This window comes from Marmota flaviventris, chromosome 7 (genome assembly GCF_047511675.1).
Source record: "Marmota flaviventris isolate mMarFla1 chromosome 7, mMarFla1.hap1, whole genome shotgun sequence".
NCBI lineage: Eukaryota > Metazoa > Chordata > Mammalia > Rodentia > Sciuridae > Marmota > Marmota flaviventris.
The window spans coordinates 967,084-983,954 of record NC_092504.1 but is presented as its reverse complement, the minus strand read 5'-3'; the positions used below and the strand labels follow the sequence as shown (position 1 = coordinate 983,954).

The following is a 16,871-nucleotide window of genomic DNA, read 5'->3' as shown; positions in this document are numbered from 1 at the left end:
CTCCTGCTTTGTGTGCTCTCTCCCCTTCAGGGAAAGGGTGGAGTGCAGGTCTGGCCAGCCCAAGCAGGTTAAGTGGAGCTGAGCTGTTCTTAGTGCTTCACCTCTCTTGACACCACACCAAGATTGCTCTCAGTCCTGGCCTCCCACAACCCTATGGCTGCCTTCTTCATGCTGGTTTACCCCATGGCACAGCATGCAGGGAGTAACAAGGCCCAGACTAGGGAAGCCAGACAGTGCATGGAGGCTCTGATCTGGGTGTGCTGACTTGTCACTGAGTCAGGCCCTGTGACAGGACTGTGGGCACTGCAGGACTAACTCCTGCGCAGCTCACTAGTTTCCAGTTTTGCTGTTTGGTTTCTGAGGGTGGCATGGGCATGTGGGTGCAATTTACAAGCTACTTAGGGTTCGACTCCTCGGTGGTGGAAGGGAGCTGCTGAGAGTGCAGTGAGCCTGCTTCCCTTTACAAGGGCAGCAGCGCAGTTACTTGGAGAGACTTGAGCTCAGCCAGGAGCAGTGAGACCCTCCTGGCTCTGTCACTGTACAGGTGACCTCCCCACTGTGGACGGCATCCCCCGTGGGGCCGCTGGGCATGCACCCTTCCTTTCCCTAAGTCTCACAGCTTTGTCGGGGGTAAGCCGAGTCCCTGCCCCAGGCTGGCCAGGGCCCAGACCTTTCTTGGCCGCCACACTCTCTTCGTCCTCCTTCTCCTCCTCCAGGGCCTTCATTTTGGCCTCGTGCTCGTCAGCAAGTGCTTTCCACTCCTTCCTGTTGTTCTGTAGTTGGTCAAACATGGGCAGGATCTCTTCATGGAAACGGGAGAACTCCTGGAGGAAACAGAAGCCACATGTGTGTCCCCTCTGCTCCTGGAGGGCTAGGATGGTGGTCTCCCTGCCCAGCCCCTGTGGATGGAGTTGAGGAAGGCAGAGGGAGTCACCCTTGCTGGACTGTGACCTTTGGCCACTTTAAAAGGACATGTCCATGTTGACCCTGCTTGAGTGGCTGATCAGGGCCACTTCACCTAAAGCCAAATAGCACCCTTCTTAGAGAGGGGGGTGGGGCATTGCCTGGTCAGGGGGTCAGTCAGACCCCCACCAGGTCAGTGTCTTCCCAGTCCCTCCCTGTGTCCTCAGAGGCCCAAACAACAGAACTCAGGCCCAGCAGGGCATTGGGTCCCTGGCCACTGGGCAGGAACATGGCTGCATTCCCATGTTCTGTAGGTCATGTGGGCAGGGCACACTAGCAGGGATGGGCAGACCCAGGCCCACTCCTGAGGGCTTACAGACACCCACAAAGGAACCCATAGGCAAGTAGCAGTCATTGCCCTGAAGACAGGTGCCCACCATTGTGCAAGGGCCCCACAGAGGCAGGGTCCCTGAGGAGAGACCTCGCGGGGTGGGTTGGGGGGGCATTCTTGGTGCTTCTAAGGACGGCTGGTGGCAGGTCTCATCCCCAGTGCAGGCATGAGTACACGCCATGGCTGAGCAGGTGGGGGGAGGCTGGGGGGGAGGTACCCCCATGGGTGGCAGTCTGCACAGGCATTCCTCCTGCTGTGAGGTCACTGCTAGTCCCGCCCACCCCCCTGTGGGCTCCTGGCTGCTCTGTCAACACCCACGGCCCGGGGATTCCCACCTTGTACACGAACGTGCACACGAAGTCAATGAAGCCAACCTGCAGCTTGGGGAGCTCATCCGCCTTACTCCTGTCCATCATGGGCTTGTGGAGGAAGCAAAGGCAGCTTACCCAGTGCCATCTCCTCAGGCCCTTCAGGCCCCAGCTGGCACCCACCCCTACACTCTAGTGAACACGTTCATGAGAGAGAATGAGCAGAGCCCAGGGGCAAAGGTGCAGCCCATAGAGGGCCAAGCTCAGCTACCAGAGCTGGCCTAGAAGCAGAGAGCCAAGATGCCCCTCCTTGCCAGCTGCCCAGGCTGCCCCTTCCTACTTCTGAGCCTCTGACCCTCATGTGGGATACTGCTGGTTCATCTAAGGGTCTTCTGTCCACAGGGCACTGTCCCCAGTGTTGCCCTTATGCCCCAGCTGCTGGCCTGTCACTAAGCTGACCAGAACCCAGATGTGCTGTGGAGCCTATACTTGGCATGCAGCCTGCTTCAGACAGCCATCTGCGCTGGTTGAATCTGGCTTTGGGATCAGACTTCCCATCTTGTGCCATGGGGCTGAGCAGGGTGGCCAGGAGCTGTCCTGTGCTAGCAGTGTGTTCTGACCGCACTGCACGTACCTTTCTTGCACGGATGCTGGTCTTGCCCTGGACTCTCACCCCGGCTTTCCCTGCCCTACACTGTCCCTGGGGCCATCCTGCCTGGCCGGGGAACATCTGGGAGCTGCCTGTACTTGGCTTCTGGTCCTGAGACCACCTCCATGCCCTGCACTCCACCTCACCAGAGGTGAAGCCATCCATTCTCATGTGGCACAACCACACACAGGAGGCAAAGACCTCAGAGTCCCTGTTCCCCAGCACCACAATGGGGTCTTGTCCCCTCATCAGGGCAGAAGCTTCTGGAAGCAACACTTACGATGGGCTGCTGATCCAAAACTGTCCTTTCCAAGTCACCTTGTTCCCAGAACTCAGCGGCCACCAGAAGAGCAACCTGGTGGCACACAAAGGCAGCGCAGTTGGTTCTGTGCTCTCGGGCCCTGCCCTAAGGCTGCACCCCAGCCTGGGCCCTCACAAAGGTGGCGTGGTGCAGTTTCACCTGGAGCTCTCAGGCTCTGCTGGTTCAGGCGCTAGGCACCCCCACTGCTGTACCCTGGCAGGCCCATGGCCGCCTTCAGCATGACTGCAAGCTGCATTCTCCCCCCTCTGAGGCTCCCCAGATGCAGACCCAGGGGCCCTGGAAGGGTGAGTTTGGGTCTGGCCAGCCAGGCCTGACCTTGCTCTGGACTTCCCAGGGCTTGGTGATGGCAGACAGGTCACAGGCAGTCATCATCATGGCCCTGCCGGCAGACAGAGCAGAGTCATGAGTTCTTGCTGGTGTCCTGGGCTCCTGAGACGGCCTGGGGAAGGCGCTAGTCCTGGGGCACCGGATCGAAGATGAAGGAAGGGAAGCTGAGAGTGAAGTGAGGGTTGCTAAAGGCCAGAAACCAAGGACATCCCATTTGACCCTAGATCCTGCACTGGCTCCTCCAAACCCAGCAGTGCTGTCCCTGAGGGTCCTCTCCCAGGTCTGCAGGAGGGAGTGCGCTCACATGACTATCTCCTTCCGCGTCGTCTCCAGGGACAGGTACTCCACCCAGCTCTTCTTGTCTGTGTAGTTCTTGGACTCATCCACAATCTTCTGGAACATTGTCCTCTTCCTGGACACAGGAAGGAGGGAGGGCAAATGGTGGCGAGTCTCGCACCAACATGCCCCCGCTCCCGCCCCTGCCATCCCGGGGTGGGGTGTGCACTTGAAGTAGAGGGCCAGGTCCGTGGCGATAATGGCGATGTCCATGAGGTGGATCACATGCTCATGCTGCCGCCGGTTCAGGTTCTGGTAGATGTTCAGGCTCTGCGAGTGTCACTGTCAGGCTTGCACAGGGCCCTTGGCTGCAGCTCTCAGGCTAGGCACCTCCTCTGCCCCAGGCTCCTGTGTACTTCGCCAGGCTTATGCCTGCTCCTGCTCCTTGGGAGGGCAGCCCCCTTCCCTCCCAGCTTTCTGCCCTCCCTGTGGACACAGGGAGAAGCTCTGAGCAGCTTCTGCTGTGGCTATAGGCTCTGGATCTAGAAGGCCTTGCACCTCACTTCACAGGGAGAGTCCTGGGCCCGTTGCCCTAGTACCCCAAAGCCCCAGGCCTACCCCACTGGACACCATCTGTGAACCTGTCCTGGCTCCTCACACAGCCACAGGTCTCTTGCAGCCAAACCCACCCTGACCCACCCAAGCCCTGTGGGTCCCCGGAGCCAGTGAGGGGCCAACCTCCTCTGCCAGCAGGAACTTCCCAAACTCCAGGTGGTGCCGCTCCAAGATGGAGGAGCCGTGCAGCTTGGCTAAGGGATTCTGGGATCTGTTACAGAGTGTATTCAAAATGCAAGCAGTCAGAAAGGCAGTGGGCCAGGCCAGCTGTGCAGATGACCCCAGGAAGGTGACCCACGGCTGTGCCAGGCACCTACTTCATCTGGTACAGGTTGTTGGTGCCTCGGTGGTCAATGTCATGGCACAGGCCTGCTGTGACCATGGCGAAGGCTTCCAGGTCAGTGTAGTAGCTTTTCAGCTTGCCTGTCTGTGGGGGCATGTCCATGCCTGGGTGCTGTTTCTGGCCCAGCTCCGTGCTCCAGTCAGGCCAGGGCAGGGGTATCTGTGGGCTGGACCCCCTCCTGCTCCCCTGCCCAGGGGCCCTCTGCCCACAGCCCGGCTGGGTAAGCACTGGCTGGAGGGTGTGGGCTGCCTCCTTCCCTTGGCCTAGGGAAGATTCCCACCCCAGGAGCCAGGCAGGTGGAAATGGCTGTGGTGCCCTGCCCACCCTGCCCTGTCCACACACCATGAGCAGTGTGAACATGGTCTGGGCCACGTTGAAGCCGTGGCGCCAGTTGTGGTAGGTGATTCTCCGGTAGGCTTTGCTGACAGAGAACAGGAACCGCACCAGGACCTGGGGCAGAGGACATGCAGGTCTTTGATCAGCATTGAATCCCCAAACCTCATGTGTGAAGGCTGGTCCCCTGAGCCTCCCATTCCCCTAGTTCCCAGTGGAACTGCCTGAGCTTCTTGGGTACCTGCAGGGGTGGTGGGAAGCCTGAGCTGGGTGGGAAGAGCTAAGATTGGCTGCAGCCATTAGGAGTTGGTGCCTTGGCCTATGGCCCAGCCCGAAACTGGGGAGGGGACCCCGAGGAGACCCTAAGAATCAGTTTTAGGTGTGGATATTTGAATGGGCCAGATATGTGGTCTGTGGACAGAAGGGTAGGGACTCTGCAGGCAGTTATCATTGGGGCTCAGAGGAGCCTCTTGCTTCCCTTGTGATATTTGGGGTCAGAAAATTATTTGGGAATATTTTTATTCTGTTAGTATTTTCTATAAATTCTTCTTTTGTGTTTTCCCTTAGTATTTACTAAAGCTTCTTCCAAAAAAAGAAAGCCTGTGGCTCCTGTTCTCTGAGGAGCATGAGGAAAGGTGATAGACTCCCTCATCTGGGCTGTGGGAAGCAGGTGTGGAGCTGGATGCAGGACAGAGCAAGAAAACTGCAGGTGGAGCAGAATTGTGGCCCAGAGCTGAGAGAGCCACCCCTTCCCTCCAGGGCCCACCTGTGGCCAAACCCAAGGGACACTAGGTACTTTCTTCTTGGGTGAGGAGCTGCTTCCATTCTGCACCCCACGCCAACTCACTACTGCTCAGGGATGCACCCAGTGAGAAGGTTGCCTGGATTCTTACTAGTCAAACTTTCTGTCCATCCTCCCATCATCCATCTGTCCACCTGCCCACCCACCAACCATTCATCTACCAACCATACCCTCATCACTCATCGTGCGTCCACCCACCCACCCACTGGCCCTTCCATTGTCCATACTCCATCCACCCGCTCACCTACTTTTCCACTGGTCTGTCCATCACCCCCCCCCACCCCCCACATCCATTCATCCATCTGCCATCCATTCATCTGTCCGTCTCTCTACCCAGTTATCCATCCACCCTTCCATCCAGGAAGCCTCATCCACACATTCTCCATCTGTCTATCCACCTATCCATTCATCTACTCTAGGCATACTTTGTGGTTTTACAAGAAAATGTCCCCAAAACTTCCCGGGACACTGATTACCACATTCTACTCACCTCCTGGAAGATCTGGGAGCCCCAACCATGCCCCCCAACTCCTGGAGATCAGGGATCCTCAACCATGCCCTCCCACCTCCCAGGGGATTAGGGACCCTCGACCATGTCCCCACCTCCTGGGGGATCTGGAACTTGCGGACCACGCCCAGCTCATAGTACATCTGGATGCCACACTTGACCAGCTCCAGCTCAGTGCACTCCAGGTCAGAGAAGTGGAACTCATAGATGTCAAACTTGGTGGGCCCTGGCAGCTCTTCCTTCTGCAGGGGGGTTGTGAGCTGAGGGAGGCAGGCCCACCAGCCCTACTTGCTCGCCATCCCTCCTCCTCTCAGAACCCTCTCTCCAGCTAGATGCCCTGGGCATCTCTAGTGTGATCTTCAGCCTATGGCCTGGGATGTTCACATCCCCCTAACTCAGACCGTCCTCCCTCTCCTCCCACCCAGCTGAGCAGACATAATGATGTCGGGGGGGCAAACTAGCAAACACAGATGTGTGCAGGAAAAGATAAGCACACATGGACAGACGCAGGTAGGCGTAGGCACGTATATGCAGACTCATGGCAGACACTTTCACACAAGCACAGGTGACACAGACACTGGGGACAGTCATAACTTGTCAAGAATGATCACATGCTCCAAGACCACACAGTGGTAAATCACACAGATGACAGAGCTGGAGGTGTCACACGACTGCCAGGGTGATCTGTGATGTTCTCTGGGAGACACACAATCATATGTCTGTGTGTGCTGTGTGTGCTGGCCCTCCTCTAGGGGCAGCACAGATGGACACTTGGTCCAAGTCATGCCTGCAGAGACTAAAGCGTGGACAGTTCTGGAAGTACAGAGGAGACAGGCGGGCATACAGATGCACTTGGCAGTGCAGATGTCAGGTCAGCCCCAGCTGGACGTGAGCTCAACACACTGGCCAAGAAAGATTCAGAGCCAGGGTCCTGTAGACAGATGTCTACTGAGGAGTGCAGACACACCCGACCACAGGCCCATGTAGATGACAGCCAACATCCTGAGATGGCATCCTGTCCCAGGGGAACTCCCCTGCTGGCAGGAGCTACCAGCACCCACTGAGGAGCAGAGACAGGTCCTCACCAAGATTTTCCCCAGCTCATCCTCCTCACAGTCAGCAGGCTCCTTCCCCAGGCGCTCCCTCGTTGGCTAAAGGGAGCAACAGGCAGGTCATGGGACAGAGAGATGGCACTGCTCTCACCCCTTGAGTGAGAGAGGGACCACATCACCTTCACACGTGAGCACACTGGACAAAGGGACCTCTGAATACTGATGGGCAGCCATCTCCTTGGGCCAGGGTACCCTCGATTCCAGACAGATAGGCACCCCCATGGGAGGGAGCAGGTGCTTGAGAGCCCCAGTGTGTGTGACTGTGTACGTGTGCGTGATTGTGTGTGTGTGTGTGTCTGTGTGTGCACGTGTGCACCACTCACTCTCCTGCCTCTTGGCACTGATCTCAGCACTCTGCATGGATGACGGAGCCTTGCGTGATAGGCAGGAGGGCATTGGGCACACCCATCCGCAGCTGAGCCCGTGGCATTGGACAGATCCTAGGGCTGGGCAGGCAGTATGTGGGTGCCAGGGCAGGTCCCGGAGCTGGACCAGCAGTGTGTGGGTCCCGGAGCAGGTCCCAGGGCAGGTGCCAGGGCAAGTCCTGGGGGAGGTCCCTGGACAGGATCGGCAGTGTGTGGGTGCTGGCGCAAGTCCTGGGGCAGGTCCTGGGCTGGGCGGGCAGTGTGTGGGTGCAGAGGCAGGTTCCAGGGCTGGCTGGGCTGGCAGTGTGTGGGGCCCTGGCCTAGGCAGACAGTATGTGGATACTGGGGCAGGTCCTGGGGCAGGTGCCAGGCCAGTGCCTGGGGTCGGCCCAGTATGCGTCCCCGGCTGGGCTGCCTGCCTCCCTGTGCAAAGGCACTGTGGAATGCAAGTTGCGGTACCAGTATCATCTGGATCTCGTCCTTGTCACATCTCACGTGGTATAGAACCATGTCCTGGGCGATGTCTCTGCGGTTCTCCAGCTTGTTCACCTTGTCGTAGGTGTCTGTGTTCAGCACCGACCAGCCCAGGAACTGTGTCAGCGACTGGAGACAGAAGAGCAGTGTCACCCACCTCTCTGAGCCCCCTGAGGAGCCCTGCTGACCATTCGGTGGGCAGTTGCCTGGCCACCTGCCGCACAGCTAGCGCCTTCCAGTGGGGCCTTCAGGGACAAGGCCTCGCAGTCTTCCCTTATCCGCACTCTCCCTGCCCTAGTGCTGGGGAGATGCCGAATGCAGGGAGGCACCCCACTTGCGGGCATGTCATACATCACGCAGGGCCCCCTCTGCTGGTTTACCTCCATGAGGACTTCATCCTGCTCGTCAAAGGGCTTCCCGTCTTTTCTGTTGTAGAAGGTCGCCACCCCCACAATCTCCTCCTTCTTGTTGACGATGGGCATGGAGAGCACATTCTTGATGACCCACCCAGAGTCATCCAAGGGCCCCTCCTGTAGGGGCATGAAGAGCTGAGGGTGGCCTTGGGTCTGGCCAGGGCCAGGCGTGTTGCCCAGGGAGAGAGCCTGATTTGTGCCGCCCTCAGGCCTGGAGACAGGCTCCTTGCTGACTCTTCACCCCCCACCTTGTCTGAGGACTTGGTGTCTATGGTCTTTGTGTCATGATTTTTCCAACTAAGGAGGGTATTTTCCCATGAGAGCTGGCTTCTTGGGCATGTGAGGGTGGTAGTCCCACAGAAGCCCCTCTCAGAAGGCCCCAGGCCACCCTGCTGTCGATGTTGTCCACGACTGCTGGACACGGGCCTCACACTTCCAGTTTACACTGGGCCCTGCGTATCATGTAACTGGTCCTGTCTGCCGTCCCAAAGACACTGGGCCTGGATGGTGGAATAGGGACTGTAGGCTGGTTCTTACAGGAGGCGTTGAGAGACAAAGCATGTTCCCATCAGTCCATGTGACCTCCCCAGAAAGAGCCTGCCCTGCCCGTGGTCCCCAGATGAAGACATAAAGAGCAGAGAAGTGCTTGCTGGGGCTCAGCCTGGCCCAGCTGAACCCACATAGCCCATCCAGTGAGCCCAGACAGGATCAGCTGAGCCCAGGCAGGATTGGCTGAGCCCTGCCAAGATAAGCTGAGCCCAGTGGAGCCTAGACAAGACCAACAGAGCCTCAGCAGAGCCCAGCCCACCTGCAGATCTGAGAGCACAAATTCATGCTTCTCATCAGCCACTAGGACTGAAGCAGTTTTTTAAGCAGCAAGAACTAAGTCAGCCTATCATTTCTGAACTAAAATGCTTTCTTTCCTAAGTGAAACACACTCTTTCCATCAATGACTAGACAGATACCTGAAACTTGAACATTTCGTCAGTGGAGGTGTTCATGATGTTACAGATCTGGAAAAGGATCAGAATTGGTGTCACTTGGAGCAGCTGCATGCACACTGATTCTGACCGCACTCACCAGCCCAGCCTTGCTTGAGAGAGGTGAACTTCTTAGCAAAGCAAAAGGGTGGCAGGAGGGACAGGGGTGGGGGAGGCAGGGTGTGCAAGCATCAAGCACCAGCAGGCACAGGTCTGGGTCCAGGGTCACGGCACTCACAAAGCCACTTTCTGCCACATAGGTTGGAAGGCCGCTGGCCAGGGCCCAATGATCATCTGGGGGTGTGCTGGGGGAGGGAAGCAAAGGATCAGATGGATAGACACTTGAGTTTTTGGTTGTGAAGGCAAGTGACTGTTCACATCATGCCCTTCTCTGAGCTCAGGTGGAGGTGGGGATGGGGCTGGGAACCTGGTGAGAACTGGAGGAGGCCAGAGGATGAGGCTCGTCTCACTCTGTCAAGCTGGGGACTCTCACTCTGCGAGGACTGCTCCCCGTGCAGAGGAGCTATGCATAGCTCTCAAGCTGTGGCTTCAGTCAGCCTCCTGGGACTCAGTGTCAGCCACCTGTCCTGCAGTCCTGGCCAAAATTACTTGGGCCTGGTACCCAGATCCTTGTGCCTGTTTGGAGCCTGGGGTGGGGTCTTGTCAGGCCTATGGGTCATAGGGTCACTGACCACACAGTGTAGGAGTGAAGAGGGCACCCCCTCCCCAGTCCCTCTAGCCTGAGCTCTGTACTGAACTTCTTGAGGGTGAGAGGTCAACCTTACCTCTGGGGCTCCATCTGAGACCGCTGGGCTGGCCAACCAAGAGACCCTTCACACTGACCTCTAAGCCACCTACACAGCTTACCTGATCCCACTGAATGTCTACTCTGGATGTCCAAGTGCTCAGGCTGGCCACTCCCTCCTCACCTCCCAGGTCCCTCCACGCTGGCTCTGAACAGGAGGCAGCTGCCCTGACCAAGTTTCAGGGCCACAGGCCAGGTGGGAACTCATTGCTCCAAAGGCTGGGCCTGGTCTGGGGGACCCCACTGATGCTGATGCTGCAAGAACCCGGCACTTACGGAATGACCTTGATGTCCTCCTTGCCGTGGAGGATGTAGTCGATGACTTTGTAGAAGACGATTTCCTGAGAACCAAAACACAACAGGGTGGGGTCCTGGCCCAGCTCCTCGAGAGGGGAGGGAGCCAACACCCTACCCTGACATGCATGTGCACAACACACACAGGTGACAGGTACACACGTCCACAGACACATGCCCCAAGCAAGTGTTTCACACTCACTTTCACACGCCCGCACCCGGCATTTCACCTTGTGTGCCTGGTCAGGGATACACATTGCACACTTGACTTAGAGCCAGCTTCCTCTGTCCCCCTGGACCCTGAACACCACTTGGCCACATGTGTGTGTGTGTCTTATGAGGGGACATGCTGGTGAAGCCATCCCACCCTGAGGCAGGCAGGCTGCAGTGGGGAGATGGCAGACAGGCAGGCGGGTAGGAGTCCCCTGCCCCACTTCCCTCTGGAGTTGGAGCCAGGGAATCCAAGCTATGAGCTGGGTGTGGCCCTGCCACCACCACTCACCCGGCCATCGGGTGTGCATGGGCCTGAGTATGGCTGGGCTTCTCCCATCAGCACAGGCCACACATCAAAAAATTCCTGGGCAGAGGAGAAGAGAGGAGAGAGTCACCCTGGAGCTGGGTCAGGCTGGGCAGGAGGGCTCCCGAGAGCACCAGACCTCACCTTCTCCTTGGTCATGTCCAGGAGGCCCACAGAGTACCGGTCACAGTTCAGATAAGCCCGCACTGTGTAGAAGGCCTTGTGGAACTGCCTCTCGATGTCTGTCAGCTCCTCAAACACCTTGTTGGCTGACCAGAGCAGCACCTGGAGGGGGTGGCACACCTATGGACCTGCAGACCCCAGCTGTCTGGCCATGGCAGCACTGGGGTCGACTCATACCTGGTACACAGAAGCACACGGACATCTGACAACAGAGCCTGGGAGGACACTGATCCCTGTATGCAACCCAGGGTTTCATCTGAGCATAGGACTCTTGTTTCCTGACCCAGAGGCACCCAGGGATCCACAGGGTGACAAGGTCTCTGGGTTTTGGTCATGCCACGCACTGCCCAGCATTGGCCTCACATTTGGTTAATGAGTGAAACTTCAGAGGGAGGAGAGAGTGAAATTTGAAATTAATTGCTCTGGGCTTGCAAGACAAAAATCTGATGGCTGTGCCTCCCGCTGCCTACTCTGCAGTTGGCCTCGGGGAGGCTGGGGTTTGAAGATGTAAAGTCACTGGACAAGAGCCTGTGTCTCAGCACAGGGGAGATGGGTTGCTGATATGTTCCCTCTGAGCATGATTGCTTGGCCTCTGGCTCCCTTCCTCAGCCCAGCCTGCGTGGTTCAGAGATGTGGGTGAAGCCTGGCTCCCAGCCTCCTTCACACTACGCATCTCAGCCTCCTTATTATCTGTGAAGGTGCCTGGGTGTCTCCTCTCCCCAGCGCTCAGCCTTTGCTACACGGGCTCCGCTGTGTCCAGGGATGCCCGTGCCTCCCACACTCAGCCCCCTGCACCAGGACTGCTGGTCAACAGCCCTTGGCTCCACAGCCAGCTCTCCCACCCTCTGAAGCTAAGTGTGACCTCCTTCCACCTGTACCCATCACACTCAGACACAGCCACAGGAGTAAAGGAAACATGGATTCCTGCAGCACTCACAGCAACTGAGGGATGAGTCCAACCACCCACCCCAAAGTTCACAGGGGAGAATGCAGACACCTTGTGCCCTGAGGAGAAGGACATACCACCACCCACGGGAAGACAGACATGCCAGTCCACTGTGCTGGTGGGGACACTAGGAGGAGGCACTCTGGTTGCCTCTCACTCCCAGAGTGGTGAGGGAGACAAGTGCAAAGGGACAATGCACCCTGGGGAGGGCACCACCCCTCTCCCCTGCCCTGGAGGCAAGGAGGTGTTCCACCTGCAGCTTCCTCCTGTCCAGGGCACCCCCATGCTCAGCGATGTGCGATCCTCTCCCTCTCCTCAGGGGCCAGCCCGTCAGTGCTGCATGTCCCACCTCCTCTGGAGGGAGGTCACTCCTTTCATCAGCCCCCCTCCTCTTTCTCAAACCGTTCTTCTGTGTGCCTTCCGGGATCCCACCCAGGAGCCACATTCCCCTCACCCATGCTCCTGCTCTTCTCATGGGGTGATGGTGTTGACCCTCTGCCTCCACCATCTCCCAGGCTTGCTTCCTCTTGCCTCTGGCTGTGGCCAACTGGTCTGCCTCATCCATGGCTCTCTGGCCTCGACTGCTCCAGTACCATCCCCCTTGGTGCCCTGTTGCCCTGGTGCCTGCTGCAGGCACAGGCCTGATCAGTCCAGTCCTAGGGTAGTGAGTCTAGATGAAGACTTTTTCTAACAGTTGAATATGAGGCACTCTCTTGTAGCTACAGCGCCTACTGTTCTGTCGAATCTTGTTGCGGTGGCAGATGTGTCAGAATGTCAGGTGCATTTTTACTGTGCATCTGACCCTTCATGGGTGGCTATGGGAAATGGGCTCCTGAGACCTGGCCCCACCCCCACCACTCCACAGGGAGGGGCTTTGCTGACGTGGCCCCACCCACCTTCCCCCTAGCTGGACTTGTATGTAGGGACTGCTCCCACCCCATTTGGGGCTCTGCATAGGCTCTGTCCTCCATCCTCAGAGCCCTGTGCCAGGGCTTTTCATTCTGTAGTTTCAGCCTGATTTCCCCAGGGCCTCCCTGATGATCCACTGGTGCTCCTCGACAGCGCCTGTCCCAGCATGGGGGTGCTGGACAGGAGGAAGCTGCAGGTGGAATACCTCCTTGCCTCGGGGGGCAGGGGTTAGGGCTGGTGCCCCACGGGTGCCTCTCTGTGGTCTCCCACTAGGCCGCATTTCCATGGAGTCAGGAGGCCTGGTTTGTTCATGGCCAGAGCAGGCCTCACACTCAGTGCCTGGAGGCGGGTGCTGCCTGAGTGGAAGGGTGATCCAGCAGCTCTAGGGCCAGCAGCCTGAGTCCAGGTGCTTGTAGCAGCAGCTCCCGCGTGGCTGTCTGCACAGGCCTTAGAAGTCGGGGTGGTCAGCCACCTGCTGCCGGAGAATCTTGGCCCTGGGGAGGAGAGCCTCCAGCAGAACTCCGACCAAGAGCTGACCCTTTCCCTGATGGCAGGGGTCAGGCTGTAGCGCCGCCTCCAGCTGGCTGTGTGCCTCAGAAGGCTTCCCGGCTCTGGCGGGTCCCCTGGTGTAAAACCCACAGTGGTGATGTGCTCTCAGGATGCTGGGAGGACCTAGCCAGCCTTCCAGGTCGCCCGACTCAGGAGTCCAGTGTGGACCTAAGAGTGTGTGAGTCGCTGTGTGTCTGTCCCCTGAGCTTCCAGGCCAGGACCACACCTGCAAAGGTGTCTACAGGTGCCAGCCATAGCTGTCGACTCTCCTGTTGGAGTAAGCTCAGCCTGGCTGCATGTCTGACTTTGGAACCACTGGCTGTCAGTCCCCCAGGTGTGTTCTCACAGGGAGAGGGATAGATGGAGCTCACACTGCAGGTAAGGGCCAGACTTCTCTCCCACCCCTGTGCAGGGTCTCCTGTCACCCACACTCTCTCCTGGTCCCTGCTGCCACCAGCAACACCTTTGTTCACCAGCGTCATTTCCTACAGCCAGGGAGCAGGTGCCCAGTGAGGGAGGCCACCTGTCCAAGTGGTCTGAACCCAGGCAGCCTGCCCCCGGCCTCTGCCTCACCCCCTTGCTTTTGTCTGACTTTCCAGGTGGTGCCCGGTGCACACAATGAGGGAGGTGCAGCTTCTCCCTTCAGAGCACAGCTGGCACATCTACACACGTTTTCCACTGCCGATGACTGACCGAGTGCATGATGAACTTCATCTTAGCGACTGCACTGTGTCCAGTGCTCCAGCCATGTGCAGCACCTTCTGTGAGGTCTTCCTGGGGAGCTGTCACCAGGTGGCCCCTCTCTCCCTGCTGGAGGGCACTGCCTGCTGGGAGTTCAGCATCTCAGTCCTGTGTGAGTTTTGCGCTCCTCTGTGTCTGCACAGCCTTGATCCAGTCCTCTGATTCCCCACACCGGCCTCTCTGTCCTGGTGTCTCCGGGATGAGGCGTGTCTTCACCCATGCTCCTTGGCTGACTGCAGGAGAGGTCTGCCTGAGGCCAGTGCCAGGGACTGCCAGTCCCAGGAGGGCGAGGCATTCGAGCCTCAGCTTTTTTCAAGGATGCTTTGAACCACATTCTTATTGCTTGACTTCAAAAGGTAGGAAACTTTCCCCATTTTCTTCTTCTTGTTTTATAATTTCAGGTCTGTGATCCATTTGAGTTGATTCTTGTATAAGAGCTGAGAAGGTTCATTTTGATTTCTCTGCATGTGGATAGCCAGTTCTCCTGGCACCATTTATTTCCATGTTGTATGTTCTTAGCATCTTTTTTGAAAACCAATCAATTTGGGTTTATTTCTGGACTCCTATTCCATTGGATGTGTTTATGTTGGCAGCATGCTGTTCTGATTACAATGTGATCAACTTTGTAAGACATTCAGAAATCTGGGAGGGTGATAGCTCCACTTTTGTTCTTCTCAGTCAGGCTTGCTTTGGCTATCTGTGGTCTTTTGTGGTTTCATGTGAGTTGTAGGGTTGTTTTTCTATTTCTATGGAGAATGACATTAAAATTTTGAAGTGGATTGCATTGAATCTATAGATTGCTTTGGATAACAGACATTTAAACTATGTTAATTCTTCCAACCCATGAACATGGGATGTCTTTCCATTTATTTGTATTCAATATTTTTCATCAATATTTTGTAGTTTCCAATATGCAGATTTTTCACTTTTTTGGTTAAAATCATTCCTGAATATTTTTGGATGCTATTGGAAATTAAATTGTTTCCTTAATTTCTTTTACAGTGTACTTTTATAAGTTGATTTTGTATCCTGCAAAATTTCTGAATTTGTTTATCAGTTCTAACAGTCTACATGACATAGGTCTGAAAAGGGTTTTGGGTTTTTTTTTGCATGTACTAAAATAGTATAGGCTACAAAATAAAAATAGAGACATAGGACTTTACCAAATTCCAAATTACATAGCCCCTTTCTCAAGAGAAGATGTACAAATGGCCAACGTATATATGAGAAAATGCTCAACATCTCTAGTCAGATGCAAATTAAAACAACAATGAGATATCACCATTTGTCGAACTGGCTATTTTGAAAATATGAAAGATAAGTGCTGATGAGGATTCAGGAAAAGGGAGCCGACACATTGTTAATGGAAATGCAGATCAGGACAGCTGTTTAGAACTCAAGGCAGAGGTTCCTAAAACACTGAAAGGGAAGTACTATATGATCCAGCAATCCCATTTCTGGGTATTTACCCAAAAGACTTGAGTCAGTATGTTGAAGGGATGCAGCACTATTCATGGTAGCTAAGAAATGGAACCCACCTCTGTGTCACAGGTGAAACCCTGAGTGAAATGGGTTCAGGGACAGATGCTGCACCATCTTGCTCATGTGGAATCTGGGAAGGCTGAGCTCAGCCAAGTGCAGAGCTGGGTGGGTGGGGTGGGGGGAAGCAGGCTGTAGCACAGGTTCCAGTTCCTGGGAGCAGTGGCTCAGGTGGGGCTTCTGCAGGACTCAGCCCCATGAGATCCCACCTACCATGGGGACTGTCTGTCCCCAGCAGAGCCCCACCAGCAGGAGGCAGTCATTATCCAAGGTATGCAGAGTCACCCTAAGAGTTAAGACATCATGGCGGATTCCAGAAGGCCCTGCTCAGAGGCTCCCTGCTGCTTCCTGATTTCTGAACTCCCACTTGTTCCCAGTGAGTGCCTGGCGCGGAGGTTGCTGGGCTCTTCCATGCCTGTCCTGGTATGCTGCGTGTGCCCACAGGCCTCTGTATGAGCCATCAGGCCCAGACACACAGAGGGTTGGCTATTGGCCACAGACTGCACCCATTGGGCCTCATCCAGTCTTTGGAGGTGATGGGCAGTGGGAATTGTTCAATGGAAAGTGACCAGGAGCTGGTGTGGTAGGACGGAGAGGTGTTCCCAGGTCCAGGGCCAACGCTGTGGCTTCCTTTGTTCTGTTGGCTCTGAACAGAGTGGTCAGGAGCTCTTCAGAAGGAGCTCAGCTGGGAGGGAGATGGGCAGGGGGAGCACCTGCAGGGCCTGTGGTGCTACCAGCAGGAGGGAGGGGCAGAGTGAGCTCCAGCTGACCATAAGTGTGGAGGCACCAGCGTCTATCTTGTGCCTCCACAGTATGGCCTGCGGCCTGAGAGGCTGGGGGGAGCTGCAAGGTCTGTGATTCCTGCCTAATTCACTTGCTGCCTGGATTAGGGATGGGGAACCACCCACAGAACAGGGGACACGGACCCTGCGGCTTGCTCTCTGATGCAGGGTGGTCTGGGGTTTGTGCTCCTGGTAGAGTGGCCCAGGCTACAGAGGGGCCTGCGGTCATGTGCAGAGAGGGGCCAGGCTGCAGGGGAGCCCCAAGGCCCAGCAACAAGACCTGAGTTGTAAAGTGTGGCTCTGACTGCTGGGGGGTGGACTGGTAGGGTGTTGGAGGAGAGGGATGCTGAAGCACAGGGGTAGGGAGGGACTAGAAAGGCCGGAGGTAGGGCAGTGGGACGGGACTGGTTGTAGACCTTCCAGATAGAGAATATGCAGGGTCCCTGAGATGTGGCTCCTCGGGGGACAGTGCCCTGGTGAGACCC

The 16,871-nt window shown here is 56.6% G+C and overlaps 1 protein-coding gene across 2 annotated transcripts in view; it reads right to left on the bottom strand.

Annotated features, from left to right (window-relative positions):
- Pde6b (phosphodiesterase 6B) overlaps positions 1-16,871 on the bottom strand; it is a 49,543-nt gene that overhangs the window by 150 nt on the left and 32,522 nt on the right. The window contains exons 4-21 of one of the 2 annotated variants that reach the window (XM_027940715.2): positions 10,882-11,022; positions 10,723-10,797; positions 10,203-10,267; positions 9,360-9,426; positions 9,107-9,154; positions 8,109-8,258; positions 7,714-7,857; positions 6,863-6,928; positions 5,873-6,019; positions 4,477-4,584; positions 4,109-4,218; positions 3,915-4,002; positions 3,406-3,506; positions 3,205-3,312; positions 2,889-2,952; positions 2,532-2,606; positions 1,630-1,713; positions 665-824 (exon numbers count right to left, since the gene is read on the bottom strand). In XM_027940715.2, the coding sequence (XP_027796516.2) occupies positions 665-824; positions 1,630-1,713; positions 2,532-2,606; positions 2,889-2,952; positions 3,205-3,312; positions 3,406-3,506; positions 3,915-4,002; positions 4,109-4,218; positions 4,477-4,584; positions 5,873-6,019; positions 6,863-6,928; positions 7,714-7,857; positions 8,109-8,258; positions 9,107-9,154; positions 9,360-9,426; positions 10,203-10,267; positions 10,723-10,797; positions 10,882-11,022 (1,801 nt within the window). The remainder of the gene's footprint in view (positions 1-664; positions 825-1,629; positions 1,714-2,531; positions 2,607-2,888; positions 2,953-3,204; positions 3,313-3,405; positions 3,507-3,914; positions 4,003-4,108; positions 4,219-4,476; positions 4,585-5,872; positions 6,020-6,862; positions 6,929-7,713; positions 7,858-8,108; positions 8,259-9,106; positions 9,155-9,359; positions 9,427-10,202; positions 10,268-10,722; positions 10,798-10,881; positions 11,023-16,871) is intronic. The other variant, XM_027940707.2, reaches the window with a different exon arrangement.